The 22,422-nt window shown below is 49.3% G+C and overlaps 1 protein-coding gene across 3 annotated transcripts in view; it reads right to left on the bottom strand.

Moving 5' to 3' along the window:
* The window catches only part of KCNIP1 (potassium voltage-gated channel interacting protein 1), a 394,968-nt gene that overhangs the window by 230,512 nt on the left and 142,034 nt on the right, over positions 1–22,422 (bottom strand). Inside the window, exon 1 of one of the 3 annotated variants that reach the window (XM_017849416.1) lies at positions 11,554–12,153. The exons of 1 other annotated variant lie outside the window; for it this stretch is intronic. In XM_017849416.1, coding sequence (XP_017704905.1) covers positions 11,554–11,614 — 61 coding nt within the window. In that variant the 5' untranslated portion in view covers positions 11,615–12,153. Of the gene's footprint in view, positions 1–11,553; positions 12,154–22,422 lie in introns of those variants that run through there. One more of the 3 variants, XM_017849414.1, reaches the window with a different exon arrangement.

Raw genomic sequence — 22,422 nt, 5'->3', positions numbered from 1 at the left:
CTCAGTGCTTTTCTCATCCTTGCTGTCCACTACCTCCTAGGACCTTGTCCCCCTCTCCTGAACATGGACAGCCTGACTCTGCTCCTTGCCTCCCACTTCTGATGGCATCTTCTTTCTGTTAACATCCTCCAAGTCACAAGCATACAAAACATCACTGGCATTTTTAATTCCTTTCCCCTTCTTGTTGCCTGCCTCTGTGACTTTGCTCATCCTGTTCCTTCTGCCTAGAACTTCACTAACCTACATTTCTGCCTGGGCCAACCCCTAGCTCATTTGCTGAGCTCTGATGCCACCTCTTTCGGCCACCTTCTCTAATTCTCCAGCCCCTGCCCCTCAGATAGAGGTGCTTTCTCCCTCCTCTGAATCCCCACAGTGTTACATAATCTATAATGTCCTCTAGTTAAATGCTCAGGTTCAGCCTGGTCCAGAGATTCAGCATGCAGGCACTGGAGACAAACCATCTGGTTTCGAATCCTGGCTTGTCCACTTATGAGAAGTGAGACATTGGACATTTGCTTATGCCCTCTAGTCTTCAGTGTCCTCATCTGGAAAGGGTCTAGTAATAATGCTCGCTTCCTGGGGATACTGTAAAGCTTACATAAAGTCAAGCTGCTAAAGTGTCTAGCACATAGCATGTCATAGATTTGCTGTCAATATAATTATTATGAGCAGAGAGAAGTTCTTTGGGGACAAAGACTGTGTCCAACATAACTCGAATTTTCCAGCAGCTTCTTCTTCAGGGTAAGGCAAATGGGAGCCAGAATTGCCTCTAGCAGAGGCTACATGATATGAACCAATGTACAGAGCGGTCACTTAGCAAGGGAAAAACCAGGGAGGGCAGAATGGTAGCACCAGGTGAGAACAGATGCAATAGGCAATTGGGAATGACAGAGAGTCCCTGGGAAGATCAGGACAAGATTCAATGCTCATTGTAGTCCCAGGTTTTCCTACCTCCTCTTATAATGCACCCTGAGGACATATCAAATCATAAGGCGCTTCTGGGAAATGAGTGAGGCTTGCATTTGGAGTGTCAACATCAAGGGCTTTGGAAGTGGCCAAAGCTGGTGTGAACCCTGTTCTTCCACCAGGCATCTGGGGGACTTGGGGCAAGTCACTTCTTCTCAAGCCTCAGTTTCCTCATCTATAAAATAGGGGGATCAGTGCCTGCCTCTCACAGTGTGAGATTTCATCTGTTACATGGGAATAATTGTACTGCCTACCACATAGGGTTGTTGTGAGGATTACATTAGTTTAATGTACCAAAGGCGCTTAGAGTGGTACTTGGCACAGATTGCTATATAAATGTCACAAGGACTATTTAAATGTTATGTTTGTTACTGTTGTTATTTTGTCAACACCTTGCACAGTCCTTGGCATGCAGCTGGTGCCCAATACAGATCGGTTTTTTTCCTTTTCCTGTCTGGTTCCAACTCCAATGCTGAAATGCCTCACAGGCACACTCAAGAGATGCTTAAAGCACTAGCAAAGTAGAGGCATGAAAAATTGCGTTTTGAAAGCATATTTTATTTCAGAAAAGTCACTAAAGTACTCAACATGGGAAAAATCCAAATTTGGCAGACTTCCTTAGACTTATCTTACTGTTTCTCCTTTGAAATGCCTGTGTAGCCATTGGTGGGGCAGGGCAGGGTGGGGCGGTGGTGGGAAGACCTGATCATTTTAGTGTTAGGGCATACAGGGCTTAGAGTCCTAATCAGCCCAGGGCTGGATGTATGCAAAGGGGGAAGGAAAGAAGGGGAGTCCCCTGCTGCCCTGACTTCGATGGGTGGGGAAGCCTCCTGAAGACACCCCTGCTGAGTGCACGATTTGGACATCTGGAAGAGTCATACATGGGAGAATCCCAGAGATGGAGAGAAAGTGCAGCCTCAGTCACATGGATGCAAATGTGCCACAGCTTCCCCAAGGCAGCTGGGAGCTGCGTGGTCTCCACCAGAACACTCCTCTCACTCTGGGTCCAGGGTTGGCATGGGTGAGGAGCTGATGGAGCCAAGAGGAGGCTGTCATTTTCAGTTCCTGGGAGCTGGGAAACTAGCCGTCACTGCGCAGCCTCTTCCTGGGGCTCAGAGGCTTGCTTGTCCTGGATGTGCCCTCCAGCTGCAGGCAGGAGCCCAGGTGGTGGAGTGCCTCGCAATCAGATCCGCTTCAAGTACTTGCTCGCTAATCACTAGCCAATCAAGAACCTCCCTGCACTGAAGTTTCCTAGTCTGCGAAGTGAGAATAATAATGAAACCATTACAGGACTCCTACAAAAATAAAAAGATTGCTTTTTTGGGGGGATCCCCACCAACAGAGAGGTCCTACTAGACCCCCTGGAAAAGGCATTTGACTTTAATTCTCCAGGCCCTACCTGTGTCTGTTTAGACTCCTACTTTGGTCACATTTTCTGGCTTCAAATCGCACACAAAGGCTCTGCATGTAAACCAGGCTGCTAGCCTGGCCTGGGATTCTGAACGTTATCAGTGAAATCCATTATGCAGGTAAGTCTCTAGTTGTGGTCCACACGGCTCTGCCCTGCACCCTGTTCTGGCCTGTGTTCTTAGAAACAAGTTAGATAAAGACCTAGAATGCCTCCTTATCATATCTTCAGGTAGCAGAAAACTTGGAGGTATAGCTAAGATGACAGCTGGTGGAATCAAGATTCAGGATCTCACTTGGCTGGAATAACATTTAAAATGAGTAAATTAAAACTTAATGGGCATACGTCATCCTGCACTTTTCTTTGTTGTTAAAAGAAAGAGAGAGAAAGAAAGAAAACAGACAAGCTTGATTGCAGAAATGCAAATCTGGGAATCTGACTTCACAACATCTTATATGAGATGACCAGGGCTGGGGTTCAGATGTCAGGCCTGACACTTGAGTTATGTGATTGTGGGCAAACCACTCACCTTCTCTGGACTCTATTTTCGTATTTGTAAAATGAGGCTTAAATCAGAAGTCTTCAAAGTCCTCTTCCAGCTTGATATGTAATTTTGTATAATATAATACATATAGTTCCATTGTCTGTGCTTTAGGCCGGTATTCCTCAGACTTCAGTGGGTATATAAACCATCTGGTGATCTTGTTAAAATGCAGGTTCTGACTGGGTAGGTCTGACTGAATTGAGGCCTGGGACTCTGTATTTCTTTTTTCTTTCTTTCTTTCTTTTTTTTTTTTTTTTTGAGATGGAGTATCGCTCTGTCACCCTGGCTGGAGTGCAGTGGTGCAATCTCGGCTCACTGCAACCTCCACCTCCCAGGTTCATGCCATTCCCCTGCCTCCGCCTCCCGAGTAGCTGGGACTACAGGTGCCCACCACCACGCCTGGGTAATTTTTTTATATTTTTAGTAGAGATGGGGTTTCACCGTGTTAGCCAGGATGGTCTCGATCTCCTGACCTTGTGATCCACCTGCCTCGGCCTCCCAAAGTGCTGGGATTACAGGTGTGAGCCACCGTGCCCGGCCGGGACTCTGTATTTCTAACAAGTTCTCAACTGATGCTGAGGCTGCTGGTCTGAGGAGCACACACTTTAAGGAACATAGACCCAGATGGTAATAATTTACCTTTAGTGCACTCTATGTGCTGACCGCTGCATCTTACATGCATGATTGCATTTAATCCTCATAACAACCTGGGAGGGAATTACCAACAATATCCTCGTTTTCTAGATTATGTAGAGATGAAAGTTCACAGAAGCGAGGTAACCTGTTCAACGTCACACAGCTAATGAGTTGCAGAGCCAGGATTTGAATTCTAGGTCTGCCTAACCAGGAGTATATGCTCATAGCAACCATACAACATACGCAGGTGATTCGGGCCAGCATGTGGCTAAGGAGAGAAAGGAAATGAACGGGATAGCAATAAGGTACTTGCAAATGTACTAGCAAGCTCTTGTGTTTTTTTCTTAGCAGTAATAACCACTTGTAAACCGACTGACCTCTCCTTGCCCACCTGGACCATGTGAAAACTCTGATCCTGGTCCCTAGTTCTGAATGTTTGCAATTCTAACATACTTGGAGGATATTTAAACACTCTATCTTCACTAACAGGCAATGATGGCTATAACAAAGGGAGAAAATGTTAGTTCACATAAATGATTAGAGCAGAGGAGAGACGTTTAATCCTATTAATGAATTTGCTAATTGGCCTTTTGCCCCCAATCATTTCATATTCAGGCTTCCACAGCATCAGATTAAATGGAAATAGATCTAGGGGGAGGCAGGGTTGGGATGGCGCTAAAAGCGTTTTGCTCAGGGCCTGCACGTAGCTCAGTTGTTCCGTGTGGTTAATGAGGTGCTTCAGTCTATCCTTGAATGCCTTCTCCCCAACATCCATGTACCCTTTTTGACAGTTTTTCTACTCAGGTCCCTAAGGTTCCGGAGGCAAAGCCAGGAGGAGAGGAGGTTAGTGTGGCAGTTAGAAGCTCAGGCTCTGGGATCAGCCAGAACCAGGCTCTGAGATTCCCAAGCTCTGTGACCCTGAGTAAGGCACTTCCCTTTTTAGAGCCTCAGGTTCCTCAACTACAAAATAAGAACTGTAACAGCATCTTGTCCTCCAGGGTTGGGGTTAACAAAATAACACAGGAAAGAGCTGAGCAATGTACCCGGCACTGGGTGGAAGACACAGTGATTTGGGCTAGCATTACTATCCTCCCTGGCGGGTGACCTGCATTTTCATACCTCACTGTTGGGAATTGCTTTTACCACCTAAAGTTGACAGCTTCCCTGAGGAATCACCAGAGAAACTGCTTAGGGTGCCAGTGACCGTGGATATAGTGGCTCGGGATCTCAGAGGGCTGGAATCAGAGGCCACAGCTCAAAGGGATGAGGAGATTACCAAGGGTAACACCGTCATCATCCAGGTGGAGCAAGGCAGAAGGAAGGGGCCTGCCCTGAGATGGGACAAAAGGCGGCAGCAAAGCCAGCACTGCCAACTCACCTGGTGTGCATGTTCACTTCCTTCTTGGCCCTCATGCGGCCCTGTAGGGAGACACTGTCCTTGTCTGCATTTTTTTTTTTTTTTTTTTGAGATGCAGTCTCGCTCTGTCACCCAGGCTAGAGATTGTGCAATAGCACAATCTTGGCTCACTGCAACCTCTGCCTCTTCGGTTTAAGTGATTCTCCTGCCTCAGCCTCCTGAGTGGCTGGGATTACAGGAGCGTGACACCACACCTGGCTAATTTTTGTATTATTAGTAGAGATGGGGTTTCACCATGTTGGCCAGGCTGGTCTTGAACTCCTGACCTCGTGATCTGTCCACCTCGACCTCCCAAAGTGCTGGGATTACAGATGTGAGCCGCCATACCTGGCCCATTGTCCCCATTTTATAGAGGAGGAAACTGAGGCCTAGAGAGGCTCAGCTATGAACCAAAGAAAAGGAGTTGAATCCCAAGACTCTCTTGTTTTAATGCAGTGCTCCTAACCATAATGCAATCCTACTTCTAGCTTTCTGATTTGAGTGGTATGTGGTTCCTACTTCCCCCCACCGCACCAGTGAAGCTTTTAGTCTGGCCTTGAATAACAAGATTTAATCCAAAGTACTACTCCCATGGCTGGGGTGTGGGAAGCTAGCAATATCCCAACTTACTGCAACTACTTCCAGAAGGTGACCTATTTAAAATACTACCGGGAGGAAGGGGAAGCATTTAAAGAGAAGTTTCTCTGGAGGCCCTAGGACTCTTAGGCTCTCTCTCTCTTTTCTAAAAACTGCTCCTTCCCTGCCTGATGAATGGGAACATCAGCTCCAGGGCCATTATGCAGAATTTTGCAGAGCTTCTCCCCAGGAGCAGACCTGGATTCCTCATCTGCACCGCTGCATTCCAGCACCGCTCAGAGCCATCGAGAACGCACACTCTGGCCCATCCATCCTTACCTCCATGCCGCCAGCATCCATCAAGTCTGGATGCAGTGTCAGGCCTGACAGAGGCCCTGGGATAAGACTCAGTCCCTGAAAGCTAGTCAGAGAGATAAATGTGTAAACCCATAATGACAACCTTATAGTGTGTTCAGAATTGTAGTGAGGGGAAGCAGCAACAGCTATGCGGGAAGAGAGACGGGAGAGATGTGCTCTGCCTACAGAAGCTGGGAAAGGCTTCCCCAGAGCGGTGGCATTGAATGGGGCCTTGAAGGATAAGTAGGAGTTGGCCAGGTGAATGAGGAGATGGAGGAGGAGGGAGGATGAGGAAGCCAGAGTGGATCTTAGGCAGAAATGACATCAGGGAAACAATGCTGAAGGACATTTGTGGGACTGACTAAGTGAACAAATGAACGAGTGGATAAATATACACATTCTGATCTCACCCAGGCAAGGCAAGGGTGAACCTGAAATATAAGGGAAGACAAGGGGAATCACCATGAATCAGTCTCTACTTTTCTTTCAGCAAAAGAGTGAAAACTTAGACATCTCCTCACCTTCTCCAAAGATGCTACACACCTACCAGTATCCAAAAAATTACCAGGACTCTTCTTGACTGAATTTATATTTTTCAGTTTTGGAGAACGTGACTATCAATGCTCTTTGTGAAAAGATAGTCTTTTAATTATAGCCATTCTGGCACTTCATCATCCATTCATTTATGGACATATTCATTCATTCATGCAGTCATTTATTCCATCATTCTTTCTGTCATTCAGTTGATAATTCATTTGTTTCTTCATTGATTCACTCCTTTACTGTTTCTCCCATTCATTCAATCATTCATCTTTTCACTCATTTGTTAAAGCATGTGCTCACTTATTCACTTACACATTTACAAAGCATTCATGGAGCAAGGCCCATCCAGGTAGACAAAGAGATCTAAGCCTTGGCCCTTTTCCAGAGACTAAGTCAAAACAATCCCACTGATTTTAGGCAGTAAGTCCTTCCCCTCTGTCTTCTGTTCTTTTCCATCTCTCTCTTTCTGTTTATCTTGAGCTCCGCTGAGCTTCTTCTGGGATTGAGGGACCAGAACTCTGCCTGGTGCTGGATGTGGGTTCCTCATACCTTTGTGATTACGAGGGGAGTGGGAGTAGAATCACTGTTCTCAGCACTTCCCTGCTAAATGGTAAACAGATTCGGTACATTTCATGGACAAAGTCAATTCAAAACCAGCAGGCTGAATAACAGAATTCATTCCCGGTAGAGGGCTGGTAACTGAAATTCCAGTGGGAAACTAACTTTTCCTGCAGGGTCTGCAATTCTAGAAAATAATGGAGAGTGGCCAATCATTCCATTGTTTATAATTTCCTCTAGAAAATTTTTTATTAAGTACCTACTATGTGCACAGAACCAAGCAGAGAGTTGTGAAGGATGAGTTAGATGAACTCCTACCCCAAGAACCCTGCCCTCTGGTGGAGGGGAAAGGGGGTTAACACCTCCATTGATTGTCTAATTCCAAACACGATTGTGAGTCATAAGAAAATGTACGCCTTAAAAGAATATGGGAATTCAGATGGGGGAGGTCACTTCTCTCTGGGGCTTGGAGAAGGCTTCCTGAATATGGAAACTGGTGAGTGAGGTCTTGGAATGTGCGTGGAATTTTAACTATTAGACGAGGTAGCAAGGGGTGGGGTGGGAGAGTATTACAGAATTAAAAGGACAGGCAAAGATGCAAAGATGGGTAAAGATCAAAGCGCAAACCTTTCTATAAATCAGGATTCTCCTTTTGCAGATAAAGAAACTAGCATTTACAAGCTAAAATGACTTGCTATACAGTACTATGTGACAACAGGACCACTGCTTCTCTATGCCCCTCTGTCTCTTATCACTCTCCCAGATCTTTAGGTTGAAAATACTGCCTTGACCAATAAACCCTAAACCCAGCCTCATCAGGTGCACTCTGCTTCCATAAGTTCCCTGAGGTGCTCATTGATCTAGGAGCAAATATGGGACTATTAGAAACATTCCCATGTTTGGCCCTATGTTAACCAGTACCATATTAACTCACCATGTGGCCTTAGAAAAAGCATCTGATAGCCATGGAGTTGAGTTTACTCACCTATGCTATGACTGTCCTTGAGATCCGAAGCTCAGCCCTTTCAGAAAGTTCTGCATGCTTGCATTCGGTCATGGAGGATTTCTAACTCAGCCACCCCAGCAGTGTGGGATTATTTGCTTGTAGGCAATTCTCTATTGAGATGGCCTTGATCTAGTGATGTTGTCCCTAAATCCTCCTGCCCCCCGACAAGCCCAGCAGTTGCACCTGTATGGTCCTCCTCTGGTTCTCCTCAGTGCCCTAGCCTGTCTCACTTGCCCATTCAAGGCCAGGAGCAGTGTCCTTGGTGTGTCATGCACATGCAAAACTGCTAGAGCCAGAAATTCTATCTGGGACTGGGATGCAGAGGCTGAATCCCAAAAGCAGGGCTCTTCTACTTTTAATTAAAGACACACAAAGATCCCAAACAGAGAGAAGGACAGGAAGTGAACCTGAATATTTTTATTCAGTGGCATGGCTCTTAAGTTGCTTTAGATTTCTGTTGCCGTTAGAGAGCTCTCTCTGAATACCCAGGTTGGGCTAGATATCTTCTTGCAGCACTAATCATGCAGGGTTTTTGCCCTATTTAAAAACTATGTATGTTTCTAAATTGTATTATCAAAGCATTCAGGATTTTAATTGAGCAGGCTTTGATGTTTTCAGGACAAGCCACAGAGTAGAGGTCAGTGAGGGTTGAAGCAAGGGACGAGCATCTGTGTGCCTGGGTTTTTGGTCCTAGTTATCTGGATAGGGCTGTATAAGGTTTCCAGAAATGAGCTGTTAAGACTTTCAGATGTACTGCCTACTTCGAAAATGGCCTTACTCTGGACGTTCAGGAGCCCCAAACAATAGAGCCACAAATTGAATAGTACCTAAAATTTGCAGACCACTTATGGAACAGAGCTGTGCTAAATGCTTGACTTGCATGATCCTTGAAATCCACACAACACAACAGCTATTTTAAGATGGTAACTACCACTACCCCTGTTTTATAGTTGAGGAAAACAAGGCTTAGTCATCCAGCTAGTAAGTTGCAGAGCCTGAATTTGAACCCAGCAGGGAGACTGATTCCTGAGTTGAAAAATCCCAACTGCCCTCTTCTGACCGCTTCTAATTAGATCTGAGCCTCACGTCTCTGAGATCATAGCAGCAGCTCTGGTGAGAGCATCAACCACAAAAATATTAGAATTTTAGAACCAAATGGAACCTGACGAAATGCCTAATGTGAATTTCTCCTTTTACAAAGAAGAAACCGAGGCCCCAGTGGGGAAAAGTGACCTGGCCAGGATAGGATGCCTGACCACTAGCCTCCCCAGCCAGGGCTCCCTCCAGGTTTCCAAGCTGCCTCCCATAGAAGGGTCTTCTGCTGATTAGCATTCCACTGTGCAAGGCAGTGAGATGACTCTGCTCCGGGGGCAAATGCCTGGGGGAACATATGCAGCTGGACCCCTGGACAACTCACGCCGGTGTCACAGGCTTTGTGCGGGAAGGGCTGAGTGCTCAGTGCTTTGGTAACTTGTCTTGGGAGTCCACCCATTGGCCCCGAACCTGCTATGAGTCTCAAACAAACATTGTTGTGAGGGTTAAATGAGAGTTGTTGATAAAACACCTAGCATTATGGCAAGCACATAGTAGGGGCACACTGAATGCTAGTATCCCCTCTTCTCTTTCTTTGAATCTGAGACAGAAGCAAAGACCTTTGTACTTTGGGAATCCTGCAGGAATTCATCCAGGGTAAATTCCTGGATGTTTAGGGTAGGAGAAGGAAATGGTAGACAGTAATGCCTGAGCTCTTACTCTTTCCCCAGCCCTATGCAAGGAGCTCCGTATTCATCATTCATTCAATTCTCACATCCTTACAACAACTTCCTCTGGGTCCCTGGTGGCTGCAGCCAACACAGAATATGAAGCAGAGTCCCCCCTTCCTCAACTTCCTACATAACCAGTTTCCTTCCAGGAAGTAGCATACGAATTTTATGGATGAAAAACTGAGGCTTAGGGAGGTGGGGGGACTTGCCTAAGGTTCCAGAGGCAGGGAATGATGGAGCTGGGATCCATACCCAGACTCAACTTGACTCTAGGGCCTGAGATATTTCTGTGACACCCAGCTCCCAGGAGAGCCACAGGCATGCAAAATATTTAAAAACAAGCCCCTGACTTTCCTGTCTCCACAGTCCCCTGGCCTCTGAGACCGCATGGTGGTCAGACAGGTGATGAGGGAGAAGACCTAGATTTGGTGCTGAAAATTGTCCCCAGTCAAGCAGCATCCCAGGATCTGCAAGAGGTGAGGCTTGGAATGTCAAGGCCTTGGGCTGAGCTTTGCAGATCTGTTCTGGTCAGGACTGGTAAAAGGGCAACCAGTCACTTCCTTGCCAGCAGGACGTGTAACTCAGCTGGACAAATGGGTCAAAGCCTCTTCCTATGTTCTAGGCTGTAAATGCTAACCCAGCTTCGGCACCTAAGATCTGCACCCAGAGATCTCTTTCCTTGGGGCTCAGCCAGCCTGATGCCTCTGGGATCTAGGCCAGAAGCTGGGACCCCTTCTTCCAGGGGGTTTCAAGGACAGCTTACTTGTGCAGATCTCTGTGGTTCTAACCAGGGTGAGACCAACCACGTTCTAAGAGGAGAAGTGCACTTCTATTCACTATTGGGCATATAGGGTAGGAGCTGTAACTCCCACCTGTATCCAGGATGGGGGCTCTGATGGTAGAACTTGAATGTTTAAGTGTCAAAGCTACTTAAAATCTTACCACTCATAGTGACATTTGAACATTAAACAAAACAAAATCCATCATTTCCCGTTTCCTAACTGCTTCCATTTTCTTTATTCCAACAACTAACTTTCGAACTGCTGGTAAGGAGACCTGCATTGTCCTCCAGGGCACAACACACTGGTTCTAACTTCACCTGGACCCATTTGAGGACTCTCTCACAGGTGGTGAGATCAGCCATGTCTCAGCTAGGGACAGGTGGTGATGGAACGGCGTCCAGGCAGAAGAGACTCCAGGATATTATGCTTTTTAATCCTTGATGTAAGCTCAGCTCCCAGCCAGCCCTTTACGGTTGCTCCTCCTGACTCCCGGAGCCACCAGGACATGAGGCCTGGGAGTTTTACCCCTGGCAGTAGCTGATTCCTTTTGGCTTGCAGAGGTTTCCGGGGTGCAGACAGAGCACTCTTCCTGATGAAGGGACTCGCAGGTCTGTACCTGGCATAGCCGCCTGGGAGGAGTGTGGGAGTGTGGGAGCACCCTCACTGAGTGCTCAAACGCCAGCTGTCACACACACTTCCACCAGAGAATCCGGTCACCCCCACCTGTGAACGTGCCTCTTCCTTCGGCTCCCAGAGATTTCCCCAGGAGGAGAGTCCCGGCGCCTGGTGCCCCAGAGGGGTCCAGTCCCCGATGGGGCAAACGTCCACTCTGGCTCCCTCCTCTGGTGTTCACACCAACCCTCGCACCGGTTTCTCTCTCCTTTGGGTACAATCACCTGTCCGGGCTCCTCGGGGAGAGGGGAGTCCGGACTAAGGGAGGCAGGTGGCACACCCCACCTCGGCGCCCAGCACCCCCAAACCCAGACAGGGGAACAAAAGGAAGAAGGAGGTCGCTTACCTTTCGAGGGTCGCCTTTGTTTGGTTTGCAGAGATGAGAAGGTGCCCATGACGGCCCCCATGGCAGCGAAGACTTGTGTGCGAGTTGGGACCCCGGGCCCTGCCCCTCCCCTTCCCTGGAAAGAAATCCCCGTGGTTTGTCTACTGTGAATTGGAGGAGAGAAAAGCGACCGGCAGCTCGCCTGCAGCTTGGTATTCAGCGAGCGTGGAGCCGAGGCTAGGAGGTTTCTGGATTCCTTCTTCAGCCCGGCACATGCAAGGGACTCAGGGCTAGCTGCTCCCCGTGAGCCTTCGGAACCGCTTCCCCGCGCGAGGACCCGGCGCGGCCAGTTCCCTCGCCCAGGGCCGAGGAGGGTGCCCTGAAGCCTGCCTGGCACTGGACAAGGGGCCAGCGCGCCCGCCCGGCCAAGGCTGCCTAGCCAGCGCCGCGTGCGGTGCGGGAGCCGCTGTCCGCCCGCCCCTCTTGCCGCACGCTCGGCTCCCCTCCCGGCGCTCGGGCTGGGTCTCGGAGGGCCGAGTACCAATCATGAATGAACAGAGCTCGGACCGCGCGGCGCGGAGCCACAGCGCGCCCGCCCGCTGCCTGCTGCCTGCCGCCAGCGCTCGGGGCGAGAGTCGGAGCCTGCGGAGGGGTGCGTGCGGGGCTGGCAACTGCGGGGAAGGGGCGGGGGCGAGGGGCTGTCACGGTGGGGTGCGTGGGTGACGCCCCGGCCCTGCGCCCTCACCCTCGCGCACCCTCATTGGCCCCGGGTATGCGCGGGACCCCAGGAGCATGCGACCCTAAGAGACAGACCCGGGGCCAGGTACCTGGCTGACGGGTGCGGTTCAGGGGGCAGTAGATTGAGTGGCCCCAGGAAGACTCTGTGTGTGTGTGTGTGTGTGTGTGTGATGCGCGCGCGTGCGTGTGTGTGTGTCCCTGTGTGTGGTGCATTGTGATTTCATTCGACTTCAAGGGAAATCTTATTTAACCCACTGCCTGAACTCATGGGGAGGGGGAAAGTCGGCCCCACCCAGAAAGGGGTGAAAAACACATCCAAATGGATGGTCATGGCAAGAAGGTGCCATCCTGCTCCGCGGGTCCTTGAGGGTTCTGCAGAATTCCCCCATGGCAGGGCCCACCTTCTACTGACAGGAAGTTGGGGAGGAGAAAGGAGCCCTCAGCCCCTCTGAGCCTTTACACTCCCATTTTTCTTTTTCTGTTTTTTGAGACGGAGTCTCGCTCTGTTGCCCAGGCTGGAGTGCAATGGCGAGATCTCTGCTCACTGCAACCTCTGCCTCCCAGATTTAAGCGATTCTCCTGCCTCAGCCTCTGGAGTAGCTGGGATTACAGGCGCCTACCACCAGGCCCAGATAAATTTTTTTTGTATTTTTTAGTATAGATGGGGTTTCACCATATTGGCCAGGCTGGGCTTGAACTCCTGACCTCAGGTGATCCACCCGCCTCAGCCTCCCAAAGTGCTGGGATTATAGGCGAGAGCCACCGCACCCGGCCTGCTTTCTCGTTTTTCTGTTTCTTTCCTCCTTGGTTCTCCCTCTTCTCCCTTTCCAGCTCAAAAATTTATTAGCCGTTAGCTGCTGGTTGTTAGTGCTTGAAGGGGCAATGATTAGATTCAGGAAGCCATTTCCCTTCTGTGAGTGGCTTCTCACCCAAAGGGCAAAGTTTGCGTCCCTGCCTGTGAACTCAAAGCCTTGTGGTGTTGAAATGCAAGATTTGCTCCCTGGAAGGTGGAGGAAGAGCTTCCCTCCCCCAAGTCTGAGCTGCTTGGGTTCCCACTGAGACCCATTGTGACACTAAGAATCCTTTACCCAAGCTGGCCCCCACACTCCCACCCGGTCATCTTCTCTCTGCCACACAGATACACACCATGTTAGCAGTTCACAGAACGCCCAGACAAAAGGCCTCATGAACAAGCATGCATGCCCATAAAATCCCACAAACATATGGGCTCAGCTCCTTAAGTCCGCACAGACATTGCTATTGTACACACAGACAGACCCAAGGCTCATAATACACCTACAGTTGCCACCCACAAAGACGGAGAGACACACAAACACACAGGCACGCAGACGCACACACAGTGCAAAACTGCATCATGGTCTGAACACAGACTGAACGCCACACAGGCATAGAGTTGAATCCCCAGGATACAGGCCCCATGAGAGCTGCTTCCCCTAATGCTAGCCCATGAGCTGTCCCCTCAGGGCCACAGGTGGCCTGTGACTTGGTTTTATTCATGTCCCTGAATAGTTTTCTTCACCTATGCAGCATTTAATGCTTTTCTGCAATCCCAGCACATGTCCTGTTTTGTGCAACAGGGGAGGTGCACTTACGAGCATACTTCCTTTCCTTTGCATTGCCAACTGCTGTGCAACCACATTGTCCACATGATGCCCACCAAAGCCCTGTGAATTAAGCAGGTGCCCGACCATCACCACAGAGAGAAATTGAGGCTTACCTAGTATTAGAGATTTGCCTGAAGTTGCCTAACCAGGATGTGGGATTAGAAGTTGGGTTCCAGGCCTCTGTCGTGGTCTCCTGGGGAATCCCCTGCTCACAGATGAGGGCACTGAGCCAGAAAGACCTGCTGGGGGTCCCACAAGATTCACAGCCTCTGCTTTCCTAACTGCCAGCTCAGGGCTTGTCCAGGCCAGGGAAGCCTTGAATCCTGGAAGACGGGGCAGGGACTGGTCCCTGCTTCCCTCCTGCCTTCTCTATTGGGGAAGAGGGCGTGTGGGGCTGAAGCTCGGGGTCATTAGAGGACCAAGTAGGATGTCCAGGATTCAAGGAACAGAGGAGAGCCCTTTGCTGAGGAGAAGGTGAAGCCACCCTGGGCGTCTTTGCCAACTTCTCCGGGACACCACTGTGGGAGCACCAAGCTACTTCCCCCTCGGGGCTCTGCTAATTTTCATGGTACCTGAATGATCATAAGGACAGCACTTGAGAGGTCACAAAAGTCTAGAATGTCATCCTCTCATTTCTGCTTCCCCACAACCCACTGAAGAAGCAGAGTACAGATGACTTGCTCCATTTTGTAGATCAGAAATAGCAAAGTGCTTCTGGACGTGTTTGCAATTGGCTGCCTCTGAACAGTAGGTGTAAGGTGAAGTCACCAAAATAAAATCCAAACCATTAAACATGAATTATGAGGTACTTTTTGTGGCCTGTGGCTTCTTCTACAAATCCTCCCTGACCCCAGTGCTCCCTTTGTGGCTCAGCCACCCAGACCCCTCACTATTTCTCAGATGCATGTTGTGGCTCTGCTTCAGGGCCTTTGCACGTGCTGTTCCCTCTGCCTGGAAAGTTCCTCACTTCTTTCTCCTTCTGGCCACCTGCTGCTTACCCTGGAATATCTACTGCAGACGTCATCTCCTCCAGGGATCCCTCCCTGGCCCCGAGTCAGTGCCCCGCTTGTGGTTTCCATAGCACTCAGGGCTCCTTGTCTTATCAGAGGACTCCTTGCTTTGTTTCTCATTGTTCCGTTCCTTGCCTGTCTCTCCCTCTGGACTGCTTTAACTGACTTACATACTGATTTAACTCTCTACTTTCTGCTTACTCTCTGGTTTCTGACAGGGTGCAGTCAATCTATGCTGAATAAATGAATGACTGAGTTGATTTTCTTTGCTCAGTGACCCAGTTAGTAAGTAAAAACTGATGATTACCAGATCATCCTTGCCCCTTAAAGGAAGACACATGCTCTGCCAAGTGAAGATTCATTCATTCACTTATTCATTCAACAAATATTAATTCATTCATGTATCTACCATGTACCAGATATTTACATGCACAATAGCTCATTTATTCCTGCAGATGCCTTGTGACATAGGTATTATTTGTAGATAAATACACACACGTGTGCACATGCCCACTGTACAATGCAGCTGACATCACCCCTGAGATGCTCACAAAGAATGTGTCTAAGTAGGAGAACACAGGTAAGTGTGAGGGGCAAGAGAGAAAGATGAGGATAACAGGCCCTCTCTCTGCCTCCTGGGAACTTGCAACAGAGAGCAGAGAACTGCATGGGGAGAGAGGGAGTGACAGGAGTGCTGAGGAAGCCTCCCATCAGTCGCCCTGACTGCAGGAGCCATTTGTCCTGTTGTCCCTGCCATGATGTACTCACTATGGCAACCTTGCCAGCCCCATCCAACCTGAGCTTCAGTGGCTGTGGCTCCCTTTACTCTGGAAGGTGAGTTAGCTCATGCACTGTCTCCAGCTCTGACCCCTCCTTCATGCACCCTGGTGTAGACTGAATGTTTGTGTCCCTCCAAAATCCCTATGTTGAAGCTCTAAGCCCCTGTGTGGCTGTATTTGGAGAAGGGGCCTCTAAGTAGCTAAAGAAGGTTAAAAGAGGTCATAAGGGTGGGGCCCTGATCTGATAGAGTTAGTGTCCTTACAAGGAGAGATGCCAAAGACCCCCATGCACAAAGATGTCATGTGAGCACACAGGGAAAAGGCAGATGCAACCCAAGGTGAGAGGCCTCACCAGACGCCAACCCTGCTGGCACTTTGATCTTGGACTTCCAGTTTTCAGAACCGTAAGAAAATAGATTTCTGTTGTATAAGCCACCTAGACTGTGGTATTTTTTGAAGGCATTCCAAGCGGACCGATACACAACCCCAGTGTCAATCGCTGAGCTCAGAAAGTTCTGGATGCAAGGCCTTCCTTCTGCCATGAGCCTCCACATAGGACTCCTTAGGGCACTCCTCTGGGGCTCTTCAGGGAGGAAGGAGTGAGGTTGTCAGACCTGCAGAAATCGTGTCAAAACATGCATGTGCTTGTCTGAGTTTGTGTAACACACAAGCCCTGTTCTTTCCCTCCCTCACTCTCTCCTTTCTTCCTCTCTGTATCGCTTTCTTTCTTAATGTATTTCTTCCTCCCTGCTCCTTTTCTTCTTCCCTACTCAGTGCTCCCTCAGCCATGTTTCTTCTCATCCTTATGGACTATAGTAGTTCCTTCCAGGCACAGAGGTAGCATAGCATCAGATTGAGAGCACGAATTTGGGAGGCTGCTAGAACTGGGTGCAAACACTGAGCTTGCCCCGTTACTCTGGAACTGTGGGCATGATGAGTACGATCTGTGAACCCTGCTTTCAGCTTCTTGTGGATTACATTCATAATTCCTTTAGTAACTGGTTGTGTTGCTGTGAGGGATTGGTGACATGATGTTTGTAAGGCTCTTAGCAGGTGCCTGCACAGAGTGACCCATTACTGAAGGTGGACTGCCCTATTCCTGTTGCTGTGGGCCAGATATCCTGCTGGGTTAAAGGGGTATAAAAATGAGTAAGCCATAGCCTTTCCCTCGGCTTCCATCTTTGCTCTTCATCTGTTTGATAGGAAATCTATTCTCAGGGTCCCCATCTGGTATTAAAAGACTCAGATTAGTTAAGGAAAGGAATGCAGTTGGCACCTGATTATGTGCAATTCAGCACTACGCTTGCTGCTGTCTTGTACCATTTCCCAAATGTTCTGCATGCATAAGTCTGGCCTCAAATAGACTGGGAGCTTTTAGAAAGCAAAGGCCGAGTCTCCTGCTTTGCAATCCCCCCCTCCACCGCCCCCATCCACCGCCACTCAGCCTGGCCCAGAACATCCTAAGTGTTCTACAAATACTCAAACTGAGATCCTTCAGGGCAGGGGAAAGGGTGTCATCATTTACCCCTGAGTTCATATGAACCTAATCCCATGTCCCCTGGTATGTAACCCTGGCCCTTAGCCTCCCCACCTGTGGAACATGAACCCAATCATGTCATGGGGTTGTGAGAATGGGGTAAGATAAAGTAAAGGGAAAGCGCTTGTCTCTCTGTAAAGCACTCTGCAAAGGTCCTTTATTGTTATTTGCTTTGGGGTTCATTGGATCATTCATTCATTCGTTCAATGAATATTTATTAAGCACCATCTACCTGCCAGGCACTATTCTAAATATATGGATCAATAACGAGCAAGAAGAGGCAAGAGAACCTGCTCTCAGGAAGCTGGAGGTCTAGAGCTGAAGAAAATCAAATCATCTCCTCATTGCAAATTGCATTCAGGCCAGGAAGGAAAGAGTAGGGCAGTAAGCTCAGGGTAGCAGGTGCTTGGAGAAGCCAGGTATCACCTTGTGTGAACAGTGAAGTGATGACATAGGACATATAGGTCTTCAGAGGGCAGGGAAGTAGATATGACTTTCAGGTCAGGGAGATGAGGCTTAAAGTCCTGGGTTTGTTTTGTGACCTTGGGCAAATTATCTGACCTTTGAGCCCCTCAATTTCATCATGTTTGCAAGGAGAACAATCTCAGCAATATTGATGGAGGTCGCAGGGTGAGGTTGAAAGTTACTGTGGTTACAAAAGTGCCTGACACAGGGTCTCCCTGGCTGGAACACAGTCCTGATTCAGAAAACACAAACTCCATGCCTCACTTTCCCCTTCCAGTCCCCTTTGCTTGGACCTTCTCCCCTACCTCCCCAGGAGGAAGAAAAGACCTTTGAATAGGACTTGGATTTGGGAAACAGCTCTCCCGGGCTGCATTCTTATGCATCAAGCATGGCCTCATCTGTGGAGGTTGATCATGTTCTGGAGGGAGCAGGACTGACGTGGACTGCAGGGGAAGCCGGGGAAGCCAGGGCACAGGCTCTGTCCTTCATGTCCTAATGGCTGCGCTGCTCAAGGATTCCCCCTTCACGCTTCTGCACTGCCACAGTCTCCACCAGAGCTGAGATGAGTTCAGACAGAGTGCAGCCACCCACGCAGCTGGGACACTGGCGGTAAAGCCCTCCAACTTACCCAGATCCTGCTAGGAGTGTGTGTGTGGCGGGGCGGGGGCAGGGGTAGTCAGGGAGAGTGGGAAGGATATTCCTGGAGACCAGGGAAGTCATGGGTGTCTGCACTATGCTTGGCGCAAGGCAGATACTTCATGAATATTGATCAAATGGCTGTCTGGGGGTGGACGGAAGGGTGGGTAGAAAGGGGACGGGTGGCTAGATGGATGGATTCAAATATGTTCTAACAAACTGTAAGTATCTGATAAAACCTGTGAATCTTTTCCCCCAAAGTTACCATGCAGCATGCACACATGCTCACGCTTGGTGTAGAATTTCAGACCCTCCCCCGTGAAACACAGCCTTGGACACTTGGTGAAGAAACTTTGTCCTAAGGAGGAAAGGTTATGGTAAGGGATTTTATCCATTCATCCCTTAGTTGTGTGCCTTTAACTTCCCTGATCCTCAGTTTCAACATCTATAAAATCGGTACAATAATCACACCTATGTCTTAGGGCTACTGTGAGGATTAAATGACTAGAAGCATTTAAGTGCTTTAGTGTGGTACCTGGGAGATTGCAAGGCTCATGAAAAAGGCAGGTCATTAACATATCCACTAATCTGCATTCATTCATTCAATCATTCATACACTCATTCATTCATTCACTCACAACTTTGTGAGGGCATTGAGTGAGTGCCTCTCGTTCATCGCACCTGATCAGGGCTCTGGGGCTCTCTGCAGAGGTGGATTCTCATTGCATTAGGGAACTCACAGTCTCAGGGCGCTTAAGTAAACAAGTCACTATAACATCCCAGACTTCACCAAGATCCCTCTCTAGTTCTGCTGCTGAGAGTCAAAGGCACCGAAGTCCTGGAGACTCGGCAAGGTCAGGGGTCTAGATCAGCCTAGGAGGGTGAAGGTCAGGGTGGAGAAATTAACGGTGGAGCTGGGTAGAAAGGGATGGGAGCTGGAGGGGGTGGAAGTGAGACTTGAGCAGAGCAGAGCTGAGGTGGGGTGAGAGTGGCCCTGGGCAACTGCATTTCCAGGCCACAGTGGTGAGGTTGAGGGTGGACAGGCAAGACTGAAATGATGGGGGCAGTGGAGACAGATGTTGTAGTTAGAATTCCTTGTCTTTCTAAAGTGTGTGCAAAACATGGATCCATAATCTCCTTGGGTAAATGTCCAGGAGTCAATGGTGTTTCCTCCCCTGCTTTAGTCTCCCAAGGTGATAGAGTAATTGCATTAGCAGTGGCGGCCTCTGTTTATGGAGTTCTTACTGTGTGCCATCACATGCCTGATCTCACTTAATCATTTCAATAGCCCCATAAGGAAAGACTCTCATTATCTCCTGTCTTATATATGAGGTAGCTAAGGCACAGAGAGGTTAAGCAACCTGCCTGAAGTCGCACAGTGAATAGATGGAGGAGCTGGCCTTGAACTCAGATGATCTGACTCCAGAGCTCACACTCTTCGTGTAGCTCCAAGTCCTCCTGCTGCTCTTGCCACTGACCTCTAGCACTGTTTCTCTAGGGAGGCAGCAGTTCACTGGGGATTCACAGATAGGAGAGACGGGTACATAGGTTAGGCACAAGGGTCCCCAGCCCTCTGAGTGGTGGATGATGCTCCCACCCATCCTCTTAGTGCCTGGGGGCTGCGGTTGTGATTACCAGCCTGCCAGGGTGCACACAGGGTCTTTCCCTCTGCAGCTCCTGCAGCCTGAAGACCCTGAGGTCTCCCTCACTAGCAGGGAGGGGAGGAGGGAACAGTAACCCTGCTGCTGCCTCATGATTAGTAATCATGCCAGTGATGAGCCGATGAGCACACCCCTGACCCTGCATGGCCCACTGAACACGTCAGAGCTGGCTCTGGGCTCCCAGGCTCTCCACTCTTGGCATTGCTGCTACTGCAATTGGAGCCTGAAGAGGGAAGAAATCCACGAGGAGGGAAGGAGGAAGGAATGAGGGAGAAAAGAGTCTCAGTTACCCTCGTGCTGAGGACTCACTCTGGGACAGGGCCCGCAAAAATGAGGCAACATACAACTGAGATATTAACAAATGTTCCTTCTGTTATTTCCTGTGACCACACACCCTGCTGCACATTTGAGCTGTGGCATTCACTACCTGTGGAAGAGGTGGCACAGAAACAATGGTCACATCTTGGATTTTGAGACGAAGCGCCTGGAAGAATATATGACCAGTTGGAGCAAGAGGGCTTTGCCCTTGTCCTCCACTTCAGGCGGAGTTTGAGGGTTGGTGGCCCGTTCAGCACTGAAACCACAGACGTTGGTGGAATGTGGGAGCTGAGAGCAGACCTTGGCTTTTCCGAAGTGGACCCTGGGAGAGTGAACATGTAGCATAGTACAGTCACTGACCTGGGTGTCTTTTTCAGGCAGGGGTTCCTGACCTACCTCTCCTGGGCAAGTCTGGTAAGGAGAAGGGGACTCTTCCCCTGCACCCAACAGTGGTGCGGTCCAGAAAACCCTCCTAGAGCCTGGGAAGCTCCAGCTGCGACCTGAATGGCACAGTGACCACAGAATGCACAGGAGCCAGAACCTCTCGGGGTGCCTTTCTGGAGGCAAGGCACCTTTCTGATAGGGCTGCCCGCCAGAGGTAGAGCCCACTTCATGCTCCATGCTCCATAAGCCCACCCCAAAACGTTCAGGCAACACTGGGGATGGGGTATCCTGAACCGATTGAGGGTTCTCTGCCACTAAGAGGAATGGGAACTTGGAATAGAAATTAAGTTCAGTGATTGAAGCAATAAGCAAAGTAACTTTCTGACACGTCAGAGTGAGTTATCTGAAATTCTTAGCTATTCGTAAAATGAGCCTCGCAATGCCACGATGGCAGGTACTTCTCTTTTCTCCATTTTATACATTAGCAAACTGAAGTTCAGAGGCATGGTATAATTCGCCCGAGCCACAAAGCTTGAGTGATCTGTAGAGTCTGAGTTTGAACCTGATCTCTCTGCCTTCAAAGCCAATGCTATTATCCACTAAGGAAGGAAAGCAGACTGGAGCAGGGATGGGAAGAGGAAGAACTGTAAGGAAACAGCAGTATTGGGAAGAAGAAGTGGGTGATGGGGAGCTCTCCTTTCATCCTCCCTCCCAGGATGAAGCTGGTCCTGAGTCAGAGAAGAGTGACTGTGAAGAGCCTTGGTCTTGGTTTAGAGAACAACACAGGACATAGGCACGTAGCATGGCACATAGATGGCCAGGTGGAGGGAGAAGGATGAAGCAGCAGTTCCAAGAGCTGTGACACGCATGTAGCAATTATTACCTGGGCCCCCAAGAGCACCACCTTTCCTCCCAAGAGTACCCGCAGGAACCTCTACCTCAGAGGCCAGGCTGGCCCTCTTCTTCCTTCACTCTACATGGAAGATCCCTTCCCAGGCTGACACAAGACACTACCTTGACTAGAGCTGCCCTTCAAGCCAAGTTCTGTTTCTGTTGCCCCTTCTTGCACTGGGCTGGCCTGTATCAAGTGAAGGGGTTGGGCACTCTGGCTGATGCTGGGGGGAGCTAATTGACAGTCCAGGGCTCTCTTGCCCTAGGCTGGCATTTGCATGATCCATTAGTATTCGTGTCCACAGCTCAGGGCTGCTCTGGATGGAGGACACTATGCAGATGAGCATCGAGCAGGGTGTGCAAAGAGAAACTGATGTGGTTTGCTGGGAATCAAGGCTACTAAGGAGACTGAGGAAGGCTGCAGACCTGAGACTGGAGCTTCTCGCCTGGTTCCCACATTGCCAGTCCCTGGGGTATCTGCTGTCTATGAGGTATTGGCTCCCAGCCAGTCCCTCCAACAATTTAGCCAGCATCCACCGGGCCCTTGCTCTGCCCCACCTGTCCTGCGATGGCACCAGGGAGGCAGTGAGAGATGAGGTGGGTGTGGTTCTGGACCTTAGAAAGCTCACAGTTTCATGGAGAGAGTAGAGTATGCACTATTTGCAATCAACCAAGAGGCCACACCAGCTGAGAAGAGACATTTAATTAAACCTGGAGAAGGAAGAGTGGAGCATGGGGAGGGGTCCAGGCCAGGCTTCTCAAAAGAGGAGATGCTTGAGTGGGGTCCTGAAAGATGAATCAGAATTTTCCAGCCAAACACCACTCTTAACACATGACTTCATTCAG

Source organism: Rhinopithecus bieti, unplaced genomic scaffold, assembly GCF_001698545.2.
Source record: "Rhinopithecus bieti isolate Rb0 unplaced genomic scaffold, ASM169854v2 scaffold_30732, whole genome shotgun sequence".
Lineage (NCBI taxonomy): Eukaryota > Metazoa > Chordata > Mammalia > Primates > Cercopithecidae > Rhinopithecus > Rhinopithecus bieti.
Note: the sequence above shows the minus strand (reverse complement) of the source record. Positions and strands in the feature narration are given on the sequence as shown.